Source organism: Halichoerus grypus, chromosome 4 (genome assembly GCF_964656455.1).
Source record: "Halichoerus grypus chromosome 4, mHalGry1.hap1.1, whole genome shotgun sequence".
NCBI lineage: Eukaryota > Metazoa > Chordata > Mammalia > Carnivora > Phocidae > Halichoerus > Halichoerus grypus.
Genome location: NC_135715.1, coordinates 155,452,256 through 155,465,798, shown reverse-complemented (window position 1 = coordinate 155,465,798; position 13,543 = coordinate 155,452,256). Strand labels below are relative to the sequence as shown.

At 35.9% G+C, this 13,543-nt stretch overlaps 1 protein-coding gene across 1 annotated transcript in view; it reads left to right on the top strand.

The window, feature by feature from the left end:
* DNAH7 (dynein axonemal heavy chain 7) overlaps positions 1-13,543 on the top strand; it is a 261,052-nt gene that overhangs the window by 196,157 nt on the left and 51,352 nt on the right. Inside the window, exons 49-51 of the mRNA XM_078071131.1 lie at positions 2,098-2,288; positions 5,901-6,034; positions 6,963-7,298. Of these exons, the coding sequence (XP_077927257.1) occupies positions 2,098-2,288; positions 5,901-6,034; positions 6,963-7,298 (661 nt within the window). The remainder of the gene's footprint in view (positions 1-2,097; positions 2,289-5,900; positions 6,035-6,962; positions 7,299-13,543) is intronic.

Sequence of the window (13,543 nt, the reverse complement as noted above, 5' to 3'; positions counted from 1 at the left end):
GGCCCCAGTTTCCCCAAATGTAAAACTGGGGTAACAATATTCCATGTTCTTTAAAACATTTGAGGATGAGAAAATAAAATGCCAGCATGGTGCCTGGCATTTATAAGTACAATATTATATAAAAACAGATTTAAAAGGGGAAAAAAGAGTGCTCACTGCAACTCCGAAATTTCTACCGCCATTCAGGAAAGTAATTTGGCAATATAAATAGCCTTTAAATTAATTGCACTTCTAGGACTCCAGCTTGATTAAGTAATCAGAGATGAACACAAGGGTTTATTCAAAAAGATGTTCACTGTAGCATTATTAACAATAGAAAAATGGAAGCAACCTAAATAATAGATTAATGTATTTAATCCATTATAATGCATTCATATTATTTAAGTATGAAAAATAATCATTTTATTCGAGCAGAAAATGAAAATGAATTTTAAAATCATCTGACATGCCTGCTTTGGTTAATTAAGATGTTGGCAGTGAAGGAAATTGACAAGACAATTTTAGGAATTCATTTAGCCAGGTGTAACCTCTGGGAAGGAGCAGAGTACGTCTATACTTTAATGGCAATAGAGGTTCAAATACCTGTCATCCGGATGCCCTTTCCCATCAAGATTGCACATCCAGGACCTCAAAGGACTTGTGCAAAACACCATTATTCAAGGTTGGCTGCAATAGCACCCCAAACACCAAAATATAAGACTAATTTGGCAAATGTATCATGAACCTTAACAATGTCACTGATCTTTCATCCACGGATTCCCCTTCTAGAATGCTGTCATAAGAAAATATTCTTAAGGGGCACCTGGGTGGCTCAGTCATTAAGTGTCTGCCTTTGGCTCAGGTCATGGTCCCAGGGTCCTGAGATGGAGTCCCACGCCAGGCTCCCTGCTCGGCGGGAAGCCTGCTTCTCCCTCTCCCGCTCCCCCTGCTTGTGTCCCCTCTCTCACTGTCTCTCTCCGGCAAATAAATAAATCTTTAAAAAAAAAAATTCTTAAGCACAAAGTTTTTGTACACAGTGCTGTTTGTAATTTTGAGAGCAGAAAACAATCCAAATATCTAACAATAGAGAATTGACTTTAAAAATGAGATAAAATTAATATGAGACTATTCTGCAGTAATTAAAAGCATGTTTATTAGTTTTAATTGGAATATTTATGGTATAATATCAAGCAAAATAATTAGGACGCAAAATTAGATCTATTGTTTAGTCTCAATTGTGTATAGAAAAAGATTAATAAAAATGCCAAAGCGAAAAATTTATTCAACTAATTATCAAACATAGTTTTGTGTCATTTTTCTATCAAGCTATATATGAGTATGAGTCAATTATGTAAAACATTTAAAAGATAAGCTGAGCCATACTAAACATTCTAAGAGTTTATTTGAGGAAAAATTAGTTGGAATTGGGCATTGCCAAACTGGAAGTGGTTCGGGTGCTCCACTGTCCAGAGCTGGGGAGAGAGAGCAAGTAGGGAGCAAAGAAAAGAAATTATTTGATTGGCAATAGCTTAAAATTTCATTGGCTGTTTGTATTTGGTTATCCTTAGGATTTTGATTTTGATTTGACCTTGTCACCTTGAGACCTTCATAAGCTTAGATTTTGGTTTGCTTCCTTAGATCACCATAGCATTAGAGCCAACTCGGTCTAACGGCCTCCTTATTTAACACTTTTATTCTTTCCTACACTTCCACATGTTCTACAATAAGCATGAGTTACTTTATAATTAAAAATATAATAACCGTTTAAATAACTACAACTTGAAATGCTTCTTCTCTGGTGTCTCAGACGGATATACCTCCCTGCCATCATACTTGGACATACGGTGGATGGCAGACCAGGTGGGGAGCCCCGAGTAGGACTATAGCCAAGATGTATGGAAGGATGACGCAAAAGGACCAGATAGACCCACCATTTCAACCCATCCCGCAGGCATACAATTATTTTTTATGACACCATTTCCTTATACTCAGAGGACAAAAATAATTTTATAGGTAACCAGGAATAATAGCAATCTAGGAGCTGAAAGAATTTGGAGGGTTGAATGTTTACAGTCAGTATTTAAAATAACATGGCATCTTTTTCTGATTTTACTCCAGTGTTGCTAGAAAATGTTGGAGAAGAACTAGATCCTATTCTGGAACCTCTTCTACTAAAACAGACCTTTAAGCAGGGTGGGAGTACATGTATCCGACTTGGGGACTCTACCATTGAATACGCACCAGATTTCCGCTTCTATATTACTACCAAGCTAAGAAATCCTCATTATCTTCCTGAAACATCAGTAAAGGCCAGTATCTAAAGTGAATATTTCTTTATTGAATTTTATAATTAGTGACTATATTTTCCTCCTAAGGCATAAGAAGAACAGGTCTTCCTAAGAAAAATATATTTTGTCCTTTTTTGGCATTTCCCGAAATTGCTATAATTATTTCCAAATGTTTATTTTGTGTGTGCATGTAAGTAATAAAGGAGCCTTCATTGTGCAGTGAAAAAAAGACTTTGAGAATCTAATTTCTATAATTGATATTGTTCTTAGAATTTCATTGTTAAGAATAGATGACATATATGTACCTCCTTTGTAATAAATGATATAATTCTTGGCATTGGAATTAACAAAAATCCATTCTTCTTTCTCAGAATAAGGTTGCTGCTATCTGACTTTATATAATCACTTAAAAGAACTGATTTTCATCAATGGTTCTTTGAAAATACTAGAAATTCCTTTCAAGAACAAAGTTTAACGTTTTAGTCAATGTCTAAAATTACTTGAGACATTAATCTGCGACTGAGCTCCTGGAGATCATTCCATTTTTTATTCCCAAATCTTAGCACTCGATAAGGTTGGCACTTGATCAATGTTTATGGAATGAGCAAGGGAAAGAGGGACAACTTTCATTTACAGAAGCTAGCAGGAGAGGGCATTAAGAAATGTTGATTCAGATTTTGAAAGTTGCATATGGAGACAAGATTTAGCCAGAGAGTTCAAAAACTGTCCTTTATTGGAAATATTTAAATTAATGTAGGCATCTCTCTGAAGAGGTAGAGGATGCACAAAGATGACATAATTCATTCCCTCCAAGATGAATAAACATGGTCACTGCTCGCAAGAGGTTTACATTGTAAATAATGTGTATGTTAAGTGACTATTTTTATGACTAGGAAAACACAGGAGCTCAAAATTGGGGACATACTTTAGACTGGACATTCGGAGAAGCCAAGAAGACTGGGGGAAAGTGGGGTAACCCTTGAGGTTAGTTTTAAAAACACAATGTTAAAATATGGAAATTCTTGGCCACTTTTTTTATCTAATTAAAATAAATGTTATCTAAACACCTAACAATTGTGTATTGTCTATTAGGAGAGGTAGTATCTAGTAGTAATTAAGAACATGGATTCTGTAGCCAGACTACCTTGGTTCAAATCCTAACTTTATCATTTGCCAATTGTGTGACATTAGCCAAATTATTTAATCTCTCTGCCTCCACTCTCTAGTCTAGAAAACAGGAATTATAAATATCCATCTCATAGAGTGGTACAAAGACTAAATAAATTAATCTATGTAAAGGCTTAGAATAAGGGCCAGCACATAGTGTTATATGAGTGTTAACGATTAACATTATTATTTAACTTTTAAATATAAATGAGAAAGAATGGAACATAAAAGAAAATGTTAAAATCCCAAAGCTGTGTTAAATTTTTTTTAACAGATGACCTGGAAAACCATTTTTACTTTTCATTAAGATCTATGTAAATTTCACAAATAACTGACAGTTCTTAGTTCACCAGTAACTAGTTATAGGAGTCATAAACTGCTGTGGGGAAGAAACTGATCTATGATTCAGTATTGAAATCCTTGAGATCCCTAGGGTGTCTTATTGCTTCATTATTTTTAATTGCTGGGATTGATTAAACAGGGATTAGAAAACATAGTGAGGCAGTTACTTGCTTTCATTTACAAATTAAAATACTTCCTCTAAATCCTATTTTTAGGGTCTTTTATGTACCTTTGCTTTCAAAAGTACCCAAGGGATGATATCATGCTGCTATAATCCTTTTGAATCTAAATGAAAATAAAATTATGAAATTATATGTTGTATAATTTGAAATGTTTCTTTGTTATTTGTTTAAATGTTTATTGTCCTTTGTGAGCAAATACCTAGACTTACAAAAATCTTGATCTCAAAAGATGCAGCGTTAATGACATATGAATGAATACCTCCTTGGGTCTGAATACAATGAGGTAAAAGTTATAAAACATACATTTCCCTCAATATTATGACTATGGTTTGGGGATTAAAGCAAATATAACTTGTGCACTTGGTTTCTCATGTCAAGAAGGAAAATCTCTTGAAAGCTTTCTTTTTTCCCATGAATATATGACAAAGCAATAGAGAATTAGAAAATAGCATTTAATGAGTTTTTTTAATTGCTCGATGTCAGGAATTTCTTATTCTCCCATCTAAATGTATGATTATGCTCATGTAATCTATCCCTAGTGCTATCCAAGGCCTACCACAGGTCAAATGAGGGTGGGGGGGGGGGGGACTTAAGCAAGAGGAAACCACCATGGAGAAGTTGCTGGGTTTGGGCAGAGGAGGGGTCAGCTTCCTAGGGGCACTGCCAGAAACTTTCTTACACCTTCTGATCTCTGTCATAGGACATTTTCTTACAGGAATGGAATTACTCTGTTCTTGCAGAGGGAATATTCTCAAATTCTCTTACTAGGAAAGGTGGGGAAACATAGAGTCTCCCACTTAGCAGCCAGAGCTGAAGCACATGCAGACATTTCACAGCCGGTGTGCATGGGATTCCACCAGAAGTTTAGCGTAGCAGAAATGAAAGGCATGTGGAAAGGCGGTATGGGAGGTGATGCTCAAGACATAAGTATGGACCTGAACTCAAGACACAGGGCAGAGAGCAGGCAGATTGCAAAATAGATGATTAAAAAGGCCAGGGTGGGGGTAGGGAGACTCAAATTAAGCCAAGGTCAAGTAAGTGTTTATTGACCTATGGGTTCATTGATGACCAGAACCAGAGAGTTTCTCTAGTTTATTGCTGTGTGTATTGATGGGTGTATGGAGGCTGGGATGAGAGTAGATTGTAGAGCACTGAAGAATGGAATGAGGTAGAGACAGAAAGCATATATAAATAACATTTTCAATAAGTATAGTTGTGAAGGCACAAAGAGAGATCATTCTGTAGCTGGGAGGGATTGTGGGAGAAAGAGAATGAATTATTTATTTGCTATGTGAAAAAGAGACCTCAGCATGATTACTGTCCCACTTATGGGAAAGAACAGGGGAGGAGGAATTTTAAGATGTAGGAAACAGAACCTGTAAGAGCCATTATATACTGGGATAAAGTAAGTGTTGATAGATTTCACCTTGATGGACACCATTAAAATGTACATTCCCTAAGTCACAATAGTGGCTGTTCATACTGTAAAATGATTATATAATAGGCCATATTGTAATATTATATACATTATATATCATACATTATATAGCATGTAATATGATTGTCACATTGTAAATATACGTGCTCATAACAAGTAATAACAGTGTTCTTTTTCCTCCTATCTCACTTGATAAGATTTCCTTTACTTTTTGATACCACCTGGATCCGTAACATGTAAATTAGCTCATCCAGGCAGTATGATTCTAATTGATTTGGGGATTAAACAGTTGTCAGAAATTGGATCAGTTTGAAATAGGAATAAATTGATCACCAAACAAAACCCTTTGAAATATTATTATATCTTTAATCATAATCTCTACAAATTTCCACTTTTCACATATACTACTATAGTAAATAGAGTTTATTTTAAGGTCAGAACTTATAAAAGTGGAGGCTTTCTCAATAGAAATAATGGTGCAATTCTTGTATGTTTCATTTATAGGTAACATTATTAAACTTCATGATCACTTCTGAGGGAATGCAAGATCAGCTGTTGGGAATTGTGGTGGCCCGAGAGAGGCCAGACCTTGAAGAAGAAAAACAAGCCTTGATACTACAAGGAGCTGAAAACAAAAGGTTTCAAACATTATAAAACACAGAATTGTTGGGGTGCCTGGGTGGCTCACTTGGTTAAGTGTTGGACTCTTGATTTTGGCTCAGGTAATGATCTCAGGCTCCATGCCTAGCGCGGAGTCTGCTTAAGATTCTCTCTTCTCCTACCCGCCCCCCACTGCCCCATCCCCCACTCACATGCGCTCTCTTTCTAAAAAAAAACAAAAACAAAAAACCCACAGAATTGTTCTTGTTTCAAGATCACTTAGAATGGATTAAAGTACATTTTAAAGATCTATTCCGTTAGGTTTAGCAGGTGCATTGAATAGGGAGATGTAAGAGGAAAATAGAAGGCATTACAATGCCTCTATGTTAATTTGGAAAACTGCGTAAGAGTATATTTTTACAAACAAGTTCTCAGGCACTGGAAGAACTGGAAGGTCTATCACAAGTCATGGCAATGAATATTCAACTACTCAACAAAGTCTTAGCACAAAAGTTTTAGTATTGACGATGTAACTGATGTTCTGTCTTTTCACCAGAGCCCCGTCTGAATGAACACACCACATCCCGCTTTCTGCTCGTAATATCTCTAGCATAGGTACAAAGGGTAAAGCACTAGAAGTCATGAAAAATGTTAGAAAATAAATGGAGTGATACTTTCAGTTCACTCAGGGCCAAGATACTTGATGGCAGAGCAGATCGGCTTACACCTCTCCCTCTAGTTACCACGTAAATGATCGTCGGAAAGAGAAGTGGAGCAGAAAGTCCCGTCTTTTTGACATTTTGTAAGATAAGAAATTAATTATACAACATCACCGTTACGGGTGTTTTGTCACAAAGTGATGCGTTTCTTTAGGTTACAAGCTCTTTGTTTCCTAGACAAGAGTGTGTGTGTGAAGTGAATTTAAATGATTTCTTTTTCTTCTGAGAAAATTATGTTTTATTCCAGGCAGTTAAAAGAAATAGAAGACAAGATTTTAGAAGTTCTTTCATCTTCGGAAGGCAATATATTAGAAGATGAAACCGCTATTAAGATATTATCTTCCTCCAAGGCTTTGGCTAATGAGATTTCTCAAAAGCAGGAAGTAGCAGAAGAAACAGAGAAGAAGATAGATAACACCCGCATGGGCTATCGGCCTATTGCCATCCATTCCACCATCCTGTTCTTCTCCATTGCTGATCTAGCTAACATCGAGCCCATGTACCAATACTCACTGACCTGGTTTATTAACCTTTACATCCTGTCTATTGAAAATTCAGAGAAATCAGAGATTTTAGCAAAAAGGTATGTAAAAGAAATACTAATTAGGAGTAATACTAACTGATGCATGAAAATTCAATAGTAATTGGTGGCTCTCACTGTTGTTACAGAATGGTGTGAGCTTGACGGCTCTGGCTAATGTGAGCTTGACTAATCATTGTACTAGAAGTAAATTTGAGGGTGAGAAATGGAATAGATGTGACCAAATTCAGCCTGCCAGGAAATTGTTTACAGGGAGACAGGATTATAATGTAATTCTAAAAGGAGGAAACATTTATCTCTGATGATCATTTGCAAAATGTATTTGTGATTGGAGGTATGAGAAGAATAGTTAATACCCCTAAAAGACAGGACTCTTACCCTCTGTAAACTAGCATTCCAAAAGTTACAAATGCACATTTTGATATATACATAGTTACAATTTGTCAAGTAACAAGGTTTTTAAAAATACCTTGCTGTGATTGTGTTACTCTTATTTAGATAAAATACCTTATTTTACACTTGGCTACTGTAATAAATAAAGGAATTAAGACCTTACTTAACAGTAAGTGTATAAGAGAACAAAACTTCATTTTATTGTCAGTGAGATAAATTTTAGTTTGGTATTGAAACATATTTTGGATAGGATCTAACATGAAATTACTTCTTGAACAAAGAAAATAGTTCATTGCAATCATGGCCCTCTCCAACTTTATTGATCAATATGAAGCTAGATACTTCAGTTTCTTGACTGTTCATACCCACAAAGGAAATTCAGTTTAATACTTGTCACCTGCAGTGAACAATTGCTTTTTAGAAACTCAAAATGAGAATCTCCTGAAAATCTGAATTAGATTCCTTTCATTTATCACAGTCGAACTCTGCTAATTTTTTAATATTCTTAGACTGAGCAATTTCTTGTTAGTACCGTTATTTTACAACCTTGAATATGAAATCAATGAAGGTGTAAAGACTGACACTTGGCTTACTAAACAGTTTCTCAGCTGTCTGCCCATGAGAAAGAGAAAGGGGGTGGCCGTCTTCAAGAAGAAATGTGTCATGGTGGAGTTTAAAGTATGTTTTTTATTATGATATTTGAAAATGTTTAGTTTCTTTCTCTATTTCTTCTGGTAGCTTAAATTTTCAAGGGTAGGAAGGATTACTGAAATATAGAAAACAAAATTTTAAGTGACCTTTCTTAGAGAAGTTCCCAGCCACTTGCATTGTTAGTTAATTGAACAAGCATGTCTGGTTTTTACACGAGATTCTGAGTTCCTGAGACAAAGGTTTTGGAGGGTTAGTTTGTTTGTTTAATATTCCCAGAACTTATCACAGTGCTAATCACATGGAGCCACAACAATAAACAATGTTTTGCTTTTCACTACAGTTTTTTTTTCTACCTTGCTTAAAACAAGTCACCAAAATATTATCATCTTAACTACTTTTAGATTAAGGTATTTGCTGGAGTCTAGAGAAGAAAATGTCTTTGCTCTGTCACTTAAAGACACGTTTTGTGTACAAGAGTTAAAAATTAGAACAATTTTATGCTTTACAAATAATTATTGGTTCCTTTATTATATCTTGTTACATCATATTAGAACTCATCTGCACATATGACATGTTTCTTCCTGTGACTATAGTCCCTTATGATTTCTAGAAAATCAAATCCTTTTACCCAGATGTGAGATTTGGATGAAATCTAGAAAACAAAATGTGTCTTCTTTACTTACCTTTCATTTTAATACAATGAAAATCTTATTCATGACTCTAGTGATCCTGAAAGTATAATTCTGGAACCAATCGACGAATAAATAGGAAAAGCATATTTGAAAACTTTCACTGAAATTATTAGTATGCACACAGAAGCATGCAGAAATCAGAGTAGTTGCTCAATGAACTTTCATCATTGAGCACACCTGTGTAATTAGCGCCCAGATCAAGACCCAGAACATTATTGACAGCCCAGAAACCCCACTTTGTGTCCTCTTCTAGAGACTAACCAAACCCCTTCCACCAAGCTAAAGACTGTCCTGACTTCCAACACCCTAAGTTAGTTCTGCCTGTTTTAGAACATTGTATGAATGGAATCACACAGTCTGTGCTCTTGTGTGTCTGGCATCTTATTCTCAGCATTGCATTTGTGAGATTCATGTTCTTTTGTATAGTGCAGTGGTTTATTCACTTCCGTGGTGCTAGTATATTGTTGGAGAAGCATCGAAGCAAAATATTTTCCCAACCCTGAAGTTTTCTCCACAAAGGCAGTAGAGAAAACAGTTTTATTATCCAGTAAACATTAATCGAGAATGCGTTACGTATCACAGGCAATCCACTAAGAGATCGCAAAGGCAGAAATCTCATCTCAAATTTACCTGCTAATTGAAGTGACCATCTGTGCTAGCAAACTGGCTTTAGCCAGAGGGAAAACACACGTGATTTGTAGAGGAGTTCCCTTTTCACCACATCCTGGCCAGCACCTATTATCTCTTGTTTTCTTAGTGCCGTTGTTCTATTAGGTGTGAGGTGATCTCTCATCGTGGTTTTGATCTGCATTTCCCTGATAATTAGTGACACTGAGCATCTTTTCATGTGCCCTGTTGCCTATTTTGATGTCTTCTTTAGAAAAATGTCTATTTAGGTATTCTGCCCATTTTTTAATCAGATTTTTTTTGTTATTAAGTTGTTAGCTCTTTGTATATTTTGGATATTAACTCTTTATTCAATACATGGTTTGCAAAAATTCTCTCCCATGGCTGCCCTTTCATTTTTTTGTTGTTGTTATTGTTTCCTTTGGGGTTTTTTGTTTGTTTGTTTGTTTGCTTGTTTTGAAGTACAGTTGACACACAATGTTATATTAGTTTCAGGTGTACAACAATGATTAGACAAGACCGTATGTTATGCTGTGCTCACGACAAGGGTAGCTCCCATCTGTCATCATACAACACTATTGCAATATCATTGACTTATTCCCTATGCTGTACCTTTTATTCCTGTGACTTATCCATTCCATAACTGGAGGCCTGTACCTCCCACTCCCCTTCACCCATTTTGTGCATCCCCTCAACACCCTCCCCACTGGCAACAAGCAGTTCTCTGTATTTAGGGGTCCATTTCTGCTTTTTGTTTGTTTGTTTTGTTTTTTAGATTCGACATAGGAGTGAAATCATATGGTATTTGTCTTTCTCTGTCAGACTTATTTCGCTTAGCTTTGTATCTTCTAGGTCCATCCATGTTGTTACAAATGGCAAGATCTCATTCTTTTCTATGGCTAAGGAATATTCCAGTGTGTGTGCGTGCGTGTGTGTGTGTGTGTGTGTGTGTGTGTGTAAACTCCATGTTCTTGGGGCGCCTGGGTGGCTCAGTCATTAAGCGTCTGCCTTCGGCTCAGGTCATGATCCCAGGGTCCTGGGGTCGAGTCCCGCATCGGGCTCCCTGCTCAGCGGGAAGCCTGCTTCTCCCTCTCTCACTCCCCCTGCTTGTGTTCCCTCTCTTGCTGTGTCTCTCTCTATCAAATAAATAAATAAAATCTTAAAAAAAAAAAAAAAAAACTCCATGTTCTTTATCCATTCATCTATGGACGGGCACTTGTGTTGCTTCTGTATCTTGGCTATTGTAAATAGTGTTTTCATTTTCTTTGGATAAATACCCAATAGTGGAGTTACTGAATCATATGGTATTTTTATTTTGAAGTTTTTTGAGGAAACTCCATACTGTTTTCCACAGTGGCTGCACCAATTTATCTTCCTACCAGCAGTGCACAGGTGTTCCTTTTTCTCCACATCCTTGCTGACACTTCTTGTCTTTTTGATTCTAGTGATTCTGAGAGGTGTCATCTGAAACCTCATTGTGGTTTTGATTTGCATTTCCTAGGTGACTAGTGATGTTGAGCATCCTTTCATGTGTCTGTTTGACATCTGTATGTCTTTGGAAAAATGTCTATTCAGACCCTCTGCCTATTTTTAATCAGATTATTTGGGTTTTTGGTTTTGAGTTGTGTAAATTGTTTATATATTTTGGATATTAATCCCTTACCAGATATATCATTTGTGAATATCTTCTCCCATTCAGTAGTTGCTTTTCTGTTTTGTTGATGGTTTTCTTCACTGTGCAAAAGCTTTTTATTTATGGAGTCCCAGTAGTTTATTTTTGCCTTTTTTTCCCCTTGCCCAAGGAGATGTATCTAGAAAAATGTTGCTCAGGCCAATGTGAAAGAAATTACTGCCTGTTTTCTTCTAGGAGTTTTATGATTTCAGGTCTCACATTTAGATCTTTAATCCATTTTGAGTTTATTTTTGTGTATGGTGTAAGAAAATGGTACAGTTTTATTCTTCTGCATGCAGCTGTCCAGTTTTCCCAGCACCATTTGTTGAAAAGACTGTCTTTTCCCCTATTGTATATTTTTGCTTCCTTTGTCATAGATTAATTGCCCATGTAAGTATAAGTTTATTTCTTGGTGCTATTTTTTTTTTTTTTATTGTTTCTTTTGCTGTGCAGAAGCTTTTGGGTTTGAATTAGTCCCATTTGTTGATTTTTGCTTTTGTTTGTGCTTTTGGTGTCATGTCTAAGAAAATCATTGCTGAAATAATTGATAGGTTTCTTCCCTATGTATTCTTCTAGGAGTTTTATGATATAAGGTCTTAAGTTTACATCTTTGACCCATTTTGAGTTAATTTTTATGAGTGGTATGAGATAGGTGTCCATTTTCATTGTTCTGCATGTACATGTTCTGCCATTTGTGACATGGATTGACCTTGAGCACATTATGCTAACCAAGATAAGTCAGAGAAAGATAAGTAATGTGGATATCACTTACATGTGGAATCAAAAAAAAAATTTCATGCCTGTAAAAACAAACAACAACAACAAACAGTGAAATGGTGGTTACCAGGGGAAGGGGCTTGGTAGGATAAATTGATGGTGTTTAAGGGTATAAACTTGTAACAACTAGTAAAACTATTTCTTATTTCCTTTTACTCAGCAATGAAAACATATTTCATTTTTGCTTACCTTCTGATGGTTATTATTCATAATAACTCTTAACTATTACACCAAACATGTTTTTAATGCTATATATATATGACTGTGACATATATATACTGTGAAATAGCTATAGTAATTTGGATCATTTTTTAATCAAATTTTTAATATAGCAAAATAAATAACTATAGCAAAAAAAACCCGTAAGTACAAAAACAAAAATCTAATGAGGATATAGCTTTGTTATAGGGACCAAACAGAAATCTCTCTCGGAAAACAATATAAATGTATACACACACATGCACAGTGTTTTTTCTTTTCCCTCCGCTTCTATCAAGATCATTTTTCCCATGTTATTACTCTTCTGAAACATAACTTTTAATAGTTGCACAATGTACCATTTTATGAATGTGCCATGATTTTCATGTTTTAAGACTCACAGGTAGGGGGCCTGGGTGGCTCAGTAGTTAAGCGTCTGCCTTTGGCTCAGGTCATGTTCCCAGGGTCCTGGGATCAAGCCCCGCATCAGGCTCCCTGCTCAGCGGGAAGCCTGCTTCTCCCTCTCTCACTCCCCCTGTTTGTGTTCCCTCTCTTGCTATGTCTATCTCTGTCAAATAAATAAATAAAATCTTTAAAAAAATAAGACTCACAGGTAATCTCCAGCTTTCAAATTATTAATAATACCGCAATAAATATAAATGTCCACATTGTTAATTATTTCTATAGGCTAGAATTCCAAAATTAGAACAAAGGTGTTTACTTCTTTCAGACTCCTGAATGATTATTCAAATATACAACTCCATTGGAGGAACGCAAATGATCTTATATCCCCGTATCACACATCAGCATTGAAAATTATCATGTTTATCCTCTTTTTCTTTTTCTTTTTTTTTTTTTTTTTTTTTTAAAGATTTTATTTATTTATTTGAGAGAGAGAATGACAGAGAGCATGAGAGGGAGGAGGGTCAGAGGGAGAAGCAGACTCCCTGCCGAGCAGGGAGCCCGATGCGGGACTCGATCCCGGGACTCCAGGATCATGACCTGAGCCGAAGGCAGTCGCTCAACCAACTGAGCCACCCAGGCGCCCGTTTATCCTCTTTTTCACTGTAACAGATTATTAAAATATTGTATTTTAATCTGCATTTTTATCACTGAGACTGAAATTGAATTTCTAATACGAGTGATCCTTATAATTTTCCCTTCAATCTTCCTATCTATAAGAGGAAATTTGTTTTAAAGTGCAGACATTTTTATTTTATTCTAGAAAGACCAAATCTGAGTTAACCCTGTATTAATTGTACTGTTACAGATGAGAC